Consider the following 10,892-nt stretch of genomic DNA (forward strand, 5'->3'; position numbering starts at 1 on the left):
GTTCCAGAAACTCAATTTCTGCTCTGTAAGGTCCTGTCCGAACACCCCATAAGTTTTACGCCAAAAAACGTGATTTTAAGTGTGTTAGATCTAGGGTTTTGTCGGGGGTATATATACATCTTTATAGAGAGAGATGTACGAAATATATCTTTTTGTTGAGCTTTATTGAGAAGTCTATTTGTTATTTTTTACTTCTTTTATTAATATATCTTTTTGTTGAGTTGTTAGATTAATTGATGCCAAAATATGTTAATAATTTTGATTAGATTATGTGTCATACATCAGCTATGAGTTGTTTGTAAAGTATTTTTCTATAGTGAAATGCATTTCTCCAATGTGACCATTTAATTTATTTGTAAATGATGGGAAAGCCAAATACAATACTTGACTTTTTTAAAAGAAAAAATGCACAAGGTTCAGAAGCTAATGTTGGTGATACATCATCGCTAACCTTTGATATCCTGGTTTTTTAAAATTCTCCTAAAAAACCTGGGAGTTGACGTCAATGAATTTGATATTAGTTCATTGGAGCATGATCCTGGATTACGTCCTAATATATGAGATTATGATATTAATCGACGGGATGAAATTCGACGAGCTTATATTAAAGCTCATCCGCACCAACCTATTCTCTCAAAGTACCTGAAATCTAGACCAAAAAATCATCCTCGTAGCTTTCAACCTTCATGGTCCAATCTATTTCTTTCCTGGCTTGAATATTCACATAGTAAAAATGCAGCTTTTTGTCTGCAATGCTTTCTCTTTAATAAGCCATCTAAACATCCTACGCAACATGTATTCACTATAGATGGTTTCAATCATATAAGAAAAGATCTTAATTCACATCACAGAATTGCTGAGAGGTCATATGAAGACTTGATGAATCAATCTCAACACATAGAAAATGTGATTGACAATTTCACTTATGAACAAATTGCAAATAATCGGCTGTAGTTGAAAGCCTCAATTGATGTTATTTGAGTGCTTGCATTTCAAGGTGTTGCTTTTAGAAGTCGGGATGAAAGTGTGGGTTCAACCAATCGTGAAAATTTTCTTGAAATATTGAATATGGTGGTTTCATACAATGAAAAGATTGCTAACATGATAACTACAGCTCCAAAAAAATGCTTCTTACACATCACCAATGATACAAAAAGAAATTTTATATGTTATTTCAACCAAAGTGAATAAGGCAATTCGCGAAGAAATTGGTGATACAAAATTTTGCATAATTGTTGATGAAGCTCGTGATAAGTCAATGAAGGAGCAAATGGCTATTGTTTTAAGATTTGTCGACAAGGATGGCTTTGTGCGAGAACCTTTTTTTGGGCTTGTTCATGTTCCTAATACTGCAGCATTAACCTTAAAAAATGGAATTCATTTTATATTGTCTAATCATAAGCTAGACATTTAAGGCATTCGAGGGCAGGGATATGATGGTGCAAGTAACATGCGAGGTGTATGGAATGGGTTGCAAGCTTTGGTTTCAAATGATTGTCCATATGCCTACTATGTTCATTGTTTCACACATCGTTTGCAATTGGCATTAGTCGCTGCATCAAAAGAAGTTATTCTTGTTCATTAGTTTTTTGCTAAATTGAGTTATATTGTCAATATTGTTGTTGTTTCATGCAATGGCAATGAACAATTGAGGGTTTCTCAAGCTGCTGAAATTGCTCATATGATTGAAATTGAGGAGATTGAAACCGGAATGAGACTTAATCGAATTTGTACTTTACAATAGGCTGGAGATACTCGTTGGAGTTCTCACTCGAGATCAATTTCTAGCTTGATCAAACTTTTCAATCTGACATGTGATGTTATTCTTAAAATTATTGATGAGGGAACTACTTCTTCCAAACGAGCAGAAGCAGACTCAATTCATCAGGCAATGACTTCATTTGAATTTATCTTTATTTTGCATCTCTTGAAAGAAACTATGCAGATCATTGATTATTTATGTCAAGAATTGCAATCCAAATCTCAAGACATTTTAAATGTCATGCATCTTGTTTCATCCACTAAAGCATATATTCAACAATATAAAGATGATAAATTAGATGCCTTACTTGGCAATGTGAAGTCATTTTGTGAGAAACACAAAATAGATATCCCAGATATGAGTGTTCGTTATGTTGATAGACGAGGTCAAGCTCCCCATCAAGAAGCAGACTTTACAATTAATCATCATTATCGAGTGGATTTTTTTATGTTCAATAGATTCTCAATTGCAAGAATTAAATCGCCGGTTTATTGAGCATGCGGTGAAGTTGATTACTCTCAACTCGGCTCTTGACCCTCAAGTTACACATGAATCTTTTAGAATCGATGATATTTGTAAGTTGGTAAATAATTTTTATCCGCGAGACTTCACCAATCTTGAAAAAAGAACAGTTGGAAATTGAACTTCACAATTATAAGCATAATGTAATTTGTGGCGTCTCACATCGCCTGGGTATGGAGATGATAATGTACTACTTATACCCTTAATGACAACAACACGTTTTAAAGCCGTGATGGTCATGATCCTATCAGAACTTCGCAGTTAAGCGTGCTTCTATAAGAGTAGTACCAGGATGGGTGACCTCTTGGGAAGTCTAGCTTGAAGGAGCCAAAAGCGGACAATATTGTATGTCATTGGTGTGGAGTGTTACATAGTTCAACATTCAGACTTTCAAGGATTATCAAATATTTCTGAATTGTGCCAATGGTTGGTTAGCACTAGAAAATCAACTGTCTATCAACTTGTTTTTCGAGTTGTTGTAGTTGTGCTTACTCTTCCTGTTTCTACCGCAACTACAAAACGAGTATTTTCAGCCATGAATATTGTCAAAACTAGGTTTCGCAACAAAATTGATGATAAGTTTCTGACTGGTTCTTTAATGTTGTACATTGAAAGAGAAATTGCTGTAAAATTTAGTATATATTCAATCATAGATGATTTTCGAGATCTAAAAACACAACGGGTTCCATTGTGATCGGTGTTTGAGCTGAATTTTGAAAAATATTATGAAACAATTACTTTGTGTATTTTCTTTTGTTTATTTTATTTTATTTTTTGTTAACACTGAATTGATACTAATTTTGTTTTTATGTATTAATTTAGTATTCAATATTAAAATAATTTTATTTGTGCTTTGACATAGCATCTTATCATATTTGTTTCTTTATACTTTGGCCCCTAGCCATAAAACTTTCTGGCTCCGTCCTTGATGATGGGCAACCTAAAAAAGCGTTGGAATTGTTTGAAAGAATGAGAGATTCTGGGTTTGAGCCTAGCTAACTCGGTGACACTCACGATTGTCATATCATCTATGCAGGGTACAGTTTAAAAGGCGACAGCAGTTCATGGATTGAACTTTTTGAAGGGATGAATGAGGACAGAATTAAACCCACTATGACTACTTTAACAGCATATTAATATCTTACATGAAAGAAGCTGGAGTTAAACCAGATACCATTACATACTAGTGTTTTACCAGCTTGTTCACATCTAGCAGCCTTGAAACGGGGTAAGGATATTCACAACTGTGTAATTGAGAGTAAGTAGGAATCCAATGAAGTAGTTATGGGGGCTCTCCTTGATATGTATGCTAGATGTGGTGCTGTGGATGAAGCACTTAATGTTTTTCATCAATTGTCAGAGAGAGGCTGTGTCGTGGACGTCAATGATCACAGCTTATGGGCCTCATGGTCAAGCTTTAGAAGCTTTGAAGCTCTTTGGTGAAATGCAGCAGTCCGTTGGGTCACTTGGTGAAAAGGTCTTTTTACTTATTCTACCATTTGATTTATTTAGAGGGTATTTAGAACAAAACGAAAGTTTAATACACCAAAGTAAAAGCTTTTAAACATTAGGAAAGTGTTTACAAATGGCGCGCCATTTCAGGGGGTAAAGTGAAATTACCCCTTTTATTTTTCTTTCTAAATATTGTTGGTAATTTCTTGATTGGTGTTAGAGCAGGTGTTGCCTCAAAGATAACAATTGAGATAGTAATTGTACCGCTCTGTCAATGCCACTAACACATGATGGTAAAAGTATTTTACGAGAAATGTTAGAGGAACTACAAATTTTACAAAATTCTTCACAAATTGACATGACAATCTATAATTAGTAAAATAATCAGTTTAGGGAGGAAATTACCTTTTTCTGCAAAAAAAGGTGTAATACTAGGAAAAGTTGCAGACTACTAAATGCTGGAAAAATCATATAATTCAGTAAATCAACATTAACAAACAAAAAGGACTAACATATGATAATGAAAGAGAACAGTGAAGATCCTCTCTCTCTCTCTTTTTCTCTCTAAAGTGCAGTGTATGCTTCCCAAAGGCACAGTTTCCTTTTTATGCCGAGATTAATAGAACTAAATGAAAAAGAAATATATATATATATATATATATATATATATATTGAGGTTAAAGATGCGTTTGGAATTACGATTTCGCAAGAATAATATACACTTTTTAAAAAATATCGCAAAACATAAGACGTATGGCATTGCAATTTAAAAAGTAATTAATTTAAAATAGAAAAGAAAAAAAAAATGTAATTTCTATAAGCAGGCTAAGGGTGCTTATTTGATTCATTTGAAAATGCACGAATTTAGACCAAAATTACGATTTTTCATAACAAATATTTAATAAAAATGTATTTTTTAATATATTTTATCAAACACCTTTGCGATTTTAAAAAGTAGCAATTTCAAAAACGCAATTTTTAAAATTGCACTTATTGAAATCACAATTCCAAACGAACCTTAAAGCTTTTATATATTGAAGTATCTGACATTTGCTACCGAAGAAATAATAAAATAACATCTCAGAGAAATGTTAAGAGCTGTAAAAGTTAAATAGATTCAAACAAAAAAGTGAAACAAGAACTCTCTTAAAAGGAGAGATAATTAGATGAAAGCAATTCAACATGTGAAAAACATAAAGATTCACGTAGATGTTCAAAACTGGGCACCAACTTTCAATTGACTCAAAGGAATCAAGAGGAGAGCATTTGTCCAGGAAGGATGTAAATTATCTTATTTTATGTTCAGCATCCAACTGAGCATGCAAAGAAGAGCAAACTTACATAGGATTACATGATTTCAGATAATATAATGGAATCATGCCAAGCTTTGATAGAATTCACATAATGAAATACAAAATAGTGCTTCCCACTCAATTCTACTCAGACCAAATGATGTCTGGTTCTGTAGTTCAATAAAAACTTACAAAGGACTTAATCATATGAAGTTTTTTTCTCTTGTTAAGTAACAATTTAATGAAGAAGAGCAAAGGGTGCAACCTTAATACACAGAAAATATACAAGAGTCACACGGATGAGCTAAGGAGTTGACAAGTGTAAGTTTACCTAACAAGAGTAAAGAAAGAGTAATGCTGGATGTCATCCCCATGTCCCCCTTGTGTCGCTTCAAAATTGATGTGGCTTTAAAATCACTATTAAATTTATGATAAATCACTATTAGATTTTGATTCAATAATGATTTTAAAAGTCACATCAGTTTTGAGAGGACATGAAAATGACATTTAGCATTATTCGTGAAGAAAACGTTTGGCAATTGTGATCACGGTTGGGGAAAAAATCAGGAATCTTGATTGACCCAAATGTATTAGTAGAAGTTCATGAAACAATACAAACAAAAGGGGAGAGAGAGAGAGAGCTAGAGAGAGAGAAGGTTTTCTTCTAAATATTGACTCCTAAAGAGCGAGCTATCCAGTAAATCAAGATTGATGTATCTTCTAACTATTCCTACAAAGATTTTCAAGAAAAGTTGTATGTTTTTACTTGATTGAAAAAGAAAGATACTAATAATCCAAAAATAATGCAATACCAGAAACCAACATTGTCCATATATTTTCATTCCTTATCAGGATTATCTATAATGATTTTTTATTGAAATGGGTTTCTTTGTTTGTTTTTAGCATGAGATGTGAGCTATAGTACCATTTCATCAAACCATCACTTTTTTTAATAACATGCCCTACATTTCCTCCCTCAAAAATGGCCAGAGTCAATGAAACTAATGTTGTAACCAATGCTCTCTCCCCTACTTTAAGATGTTAGAAGTAAAATAACACACTCTTTTCTCTTTTTCTTTTTTCTTTTTTTTCTTATTAATAGGTCCCACACGCATTCAGTGAGTCTGTAACCCACAACCAGTCCAATGGAAAAAGAAGAATGTAGAAAAACCATGCACAATTAGGGTGTCAAATAGATGATGGTGTGGCATCACTTCATTAGTTAACCAAAAGATATACCATTCGCTCAAAACCATAACATTTTGATGTAACTTTTGAAAAATCAGGAAGGTAAGCTGCAATTAGGCCTACAAAAAGAGAGGTAAATTATGATTTACCCTTTTCACTCTTATTGTTTTATTTTGGATTAAAGAAATAGAATGGGTATGCACATGCCATAGCATGAGTGTTGATACTTAACAGTATTCAACTGTACATGTTAGGTTGCTCCGGCTACCTACTGTTGATAAGACTAAATAATAACTCCAAGGAAAAGCTTTGATAAATAATAATTAACAAAACGTTAAGCAAAACCACATCCATCATAAACTTTTCTGTTGTACCACTAAGGGCCTTTCATGGGTTATTTACTTATCAAAAGTATTTAGATGTCTATCTAAACATACACATGTACATACATGCATACCTCCTACAGATACATGTATACAAGTTTATTTATTTCTTTGTGTCAGAAATTTTTTCATATAGCATTTATGTATCATGAACTTAATGTAGAATGTAGCCTTAAGATGTACGGTAAGTTGGGAGGAAAATCATCAATCACAAACAGTAATCTACCAATACAATACAAACCCCACGTCCCAAAGGAAGAAAACACACCCACGCACAAAGCTACTAGTTGCTACCATATACAATAAGAAGGCAACAATTCCAAGAAAACAAATGAATTTAATAAATCTCCAAAAAGCATGTCCAACTAATAGATATAATCTCTAATGAAAGAAACTGCATATCCAAAGAAAGTTATAATTAACAAATTATATATGATGCAGGACTATCATAAGTGGTTGAAATATACTACAAATGGGAAGATTACAAAATGATGACAATACTATAATTTCTGAATTCCGATGGGTAAAAAGAAGTAGGTAATAATACATTAAAATTCCACGTAATACTAGTTTTCGATTGAACACCAGACAACAGGCAATTAAATAAGGACTATGGAGACATTCATCCCCGTACCTCTTCCATACCTTATCAATTATTCTGATTTACTTCACGAGCAACAATAAGCTCATCTAAGTAATCGGCATCACCAGAATCAGAAGGCATCACCATCTCATCCTCAATTGTGAAATTGTATCGCTCGCCAATAGCTCTTAGAAGCTGGTACACTTCAAACATGGTAGGCCTTTCCTTGGGAGTTGATACTACACAATTACGCGCAATTTTAAGAAACTGAAAAAGCTCACCATCAACACCTTTTCCAACCAAGGATTGATCGATGGCATCCCGAAGTTCAGAGTTGCTCGACAGCTGTGTAATCCATTCTACCAAACTTCCCTTGAAGTTTTCAGGAGCTTTAGCAACATGTGTAGGTCTCTCACCAGTCACCAACTCAAGAAGCACAGTTCCAAAGCTGAAAACATCACCCTTTGGAGTGGCCACCAGAGTTCTTGCATACTCAGGAGCAACATAACCCAGATCCCCAAACTCCCCATTCACAAAAGTACTCAAATGTGTATCAATTGGATTCATGAGCCTAGCAAGGCCAAAATCAGATATCTTAGGCTCAAAATCTGCATCCAGTAAGATGCATTTGGAGCTTATGTTTCGGTGGAGAATTCGGGGATTACAGGTATGATGGAGCCAAGCTAATCCTCTGGCTGCCCCTATCCCAATCTTTAGCCTCAAAGGCCAATCCATAACCTTGTCACCATTATTCACAAGATGTAGCTGATCATGAAGGGTACCATTTGGCATGTTCCTATAAACCAAAAGCCTCTCCTTCTTAGCCACGCAAAAACCTAGGAGGGGAACCAAGTTACGGTATTTTACGCTGCCAAGAGTGGACATTTCAGACAGAAATTCTTTCTCAGAGTGTTGAGATTCCTGCAACCTCTTAACCATAAGTGAAGTGCCATCATCAAGGACTGCCTTGTACATGGTTCCTGTTCTTCCTGACCCAATGATATTTTCTTTGTTAAAGTTGTTAGTAGCCTTCATGAGATCATTGAATTTCATTTTCGTAACTGACTTTTCAAACATAGATACCTGAAGCAAAATAGCATCATTTCAATATAATACACAGCTCGAACGAGTAATAATAGAAACCCACTAAAAGATATGCATTTGTGTGTGTGTGTCAGTGTGTGTAGAGAAAGAGCAAAATAAAATAAATAACTACACTCTTCACCATCAAGTATTATTAGAAAAGGACCATTAAGTTAGCTTACCTTGATGCCTTTAACTCCCTTTAAACTCTTTGCCCATTTGTTTCCTTCAGGGTCCTCTTCCTTCTTCTTTACAACCACTCTACGCAAGAAGAACATCATAAAAATACCCACACCTATGGCTGCAAGGGTCACCCCACCAACTGCTGCTCCCACAATGACTGCAGTGTGAGAATTCTTTGCAGCCGCCTGGCAAGCATCCAAAGGAGCCCCACATAGTCCTATATTATTTGAATAACTATCAATTGAAATATTTTGAAATCCTGGGATTGGCCCTGTCAACAGATTGTTCGCCACACTAAATGTTTTAATCCGACCAAGCAGACCCAGTTGTGGAGGAATTTGACCTGTCAACCTGTTATGGTCGAGTTTAAGGGAATTCAAATAAGTACAATTCGATAGGCTCACTGGGATCTCCCCTGAGAAATTGTTAGATGAGAGATCAAGAGTTGTCACATACTGTAGAATTTTGGAGATATCTAGCGGAATAATTCCAAAAAGTTTGTTGCTTGAAAGATCTAAGCCTGTTAAACTCGAGCAATTCTCAATACCACGAGGAAACTCGCCCTTTAGCCCCATATCCGAAAGCCGAATATTTAAAACCCTGTTCTCATCCGGGTGCCAACAATCAATCCCAGTAAATTTGCAGATAAAGCCTTCAGTATTATTGTTGAAATCCCATGAAGAGTTCAAGTAACCGTAAGGATCTTGAAGTGAATCCTTTATTCTTTTCAGGCAATTAATATCAGCCTCGGTACCATAGTTCAAACTAGAACTAAGCAATATCCAAAGAGAAACACTGATCAAGACTACAGTAAGAGGTGGACAATCCATAGCCATTTTCATCTAAGTTTCGCAGCAAAACAACTTGGAGATACAGATAAAAGAAAATCGGTTAGAGATTACTACAAACACATAGAAAGTGCTCCAAATACAGAACCAGCAACACCATAGCCCTCATAAAATCATACCCTGAAACAAAATTCAACACAAACACAAGAAATGAAAACCCAATTCAGCTTTCTACAGAGATTCAAGCACACCCAGTTGAGAAAATGAACACTGGATGATAAACCCACATAGGTGCAACAAATATAAGAAGAAATCCAAAAACTTGAGCTATGCAATTGACTTGACTCTCATACAGACTGATCAAAAGAAGTCAATATTCGCAAAACCCACATTAAAAAAAGACTGAAAAAACAAGTAAACAAAAGCAAATTTTTGCGAGAATCAAAAAACCAACCTGAGAATTTTGATAATTCAGGAGGCGTAGCTCGGAAAGGTAGACGAAACCCATAAAAGGGTTCTTGAAACAACGACGAAGCATCGTTCTGTCCAAAAGGATATGGGTTGAATATTCAAAGCCAGTAGTAGAGCGTAAATTCAAAAGGTGAAAAAGAAGAAAGAAAGGGTCACACTTTGAACTCAATCAAGCGAGTGTGAACTGGGGATAGTTTTGGGAGAAAAGATTGGAATTTTAGCCTATGGTAAGCAAAAGTCGAGGAGGAGAGATGTTCAGCGGGTCAAAGAAGGAAGGCCACTTTCGTCAAAGCTCCATAGACGACAATGTGAGTGCTTGCTTGACTTGGCCTTGCTGAAATTAAGAAAAAACACTAACAAAAGAATGACAATGACAATAAATAATCCCAAAAATAAAAAAGTATCAAGTCTGTGAAAGGGCAATTTTTTTTACTATTCAAAATCAAACTTCAAACTTCATTGCCCAATAAATAATCCAAAAAATAAAAAATAAATAAAAAAGATTGAAATCTGTTAAAAGGGCAATTTTTTGAGTATCAAAATCAAACTTCATCGCCGTCCTTGCCTTGGGCTAAAAAACCAAAAATAAAAATTATTTCACTCAAACCCACCCATATTATAGGGGTGATAATTGTTTTTTTTTAAAAAAAAAAAAAGCATGAAAATAAATCATAAACGTGTCATTACAAATTACTCCCTCCATTTTTAAATCTTAAAATTGTCTTCTTTAAGTTTTTCGTTTTTTTTTTTTTTTAATTGATTTTTTTTTTTTTTTTGTGTGTTTTCCATATAAATTAGTAATGTCTCTCAATGCCACGTCGGATTAAATAATAATTTTTTATCTAAAATTTAAACAATTAAAATCTTGAAAAAAAAAAAAAAAAAAAAAAAAAAAAAAAAGGGACAAGAATGACTGAATGACTGAGCCACCTTACATTTCCAAAGGGAGGCAACCATCACCATTGAGGAGTGATCGGAAGATAAATGCTATAATACAATAAAAATATTATATTTTATCCATAAAAGTCTTAGGTGGCAAGAGGTTACAAGCTTCATTCGTAGTTGTTGTGACCCCACCCACTAATGGGCATGTGGCCTCTTGCATCCTTAAAACTTTTATGAGCAAAAAGTTATTTTTTTATTGCACTATAACATATCTCGTGGTCGAAGCGTCTACCTGAAAGG

The 10,892-nt window shown here is 34.5% G+C and overlaps 1 protein-coding gene and 1 pseudogene across 1 annotated transcript; one reads left to right on the forward strand and one right to left on the reverse strand.

Annotated features, from left to right (window-relative positions):
* Positions 1-879: 879 nt before the first annotated feature.
* Positions 880-2,978, forward strand: LOC148587156 (uncharacterized; annotated as a pseudogene).
* A 4,065-nt stretch (positions 2,979-7,043) lies between these two features.
* On the reverse strand, positions 7,044-10,026 carry BIR1 (BAK1-interacting receptor-like kinase 1). Its single transcript, XM_059571853.2, has 3 exons — positions 9,691-10,026; positions 8,448-9,416; positions 7,044-8,265 (listed from the first exon to the last, which is right to left on the reverse strand). The coding sequence occupies exons 2-3, from the start codon at positions 9,288-9,290 to the stop codon at positions 7,249-7,251; spliced, it is 1,860 nt and encodes a 619-aa protein (XP_059427836.2). The 5' UTR covers positions 9,291-9,416; positions 9,691-10,026; the 3' UTR covers positions 7,044-7,248.
* Positions 10,027-10,892: the final 866 nt, after the last annotated feature.

The sequence above is a fragment of the Corylus avellana genome, chromosome 2 (assembly GCF_965113065.1).
Source record: "Corylus avellana chromosome 2, dhCorAvel1.hap1.2, whole genome shotgun sequence".
Lineage (NCBI taxonomy): Eukaryota > Viridiplantae > Streptophyta > Magnoliopsida > Fagales > Betulaceae > Corylus > Corylus avellana.

Coding starts and splice junctions, on each gene's coding strand:
- BIR1 (XM_059571853.2), bottom strand. CDS start 9,290: ATGAAAATGGCTATGGATTGTCCACCTCTTACTGTAGTCTTGATCAGT. Junction 8,266..8,447: donor AGGGAGTTAAAGGCATCAAG/GTAAGCTAACTT, acceptor ATTTTGCTTCAG/GTATCTATGTTTGAAAAGTC.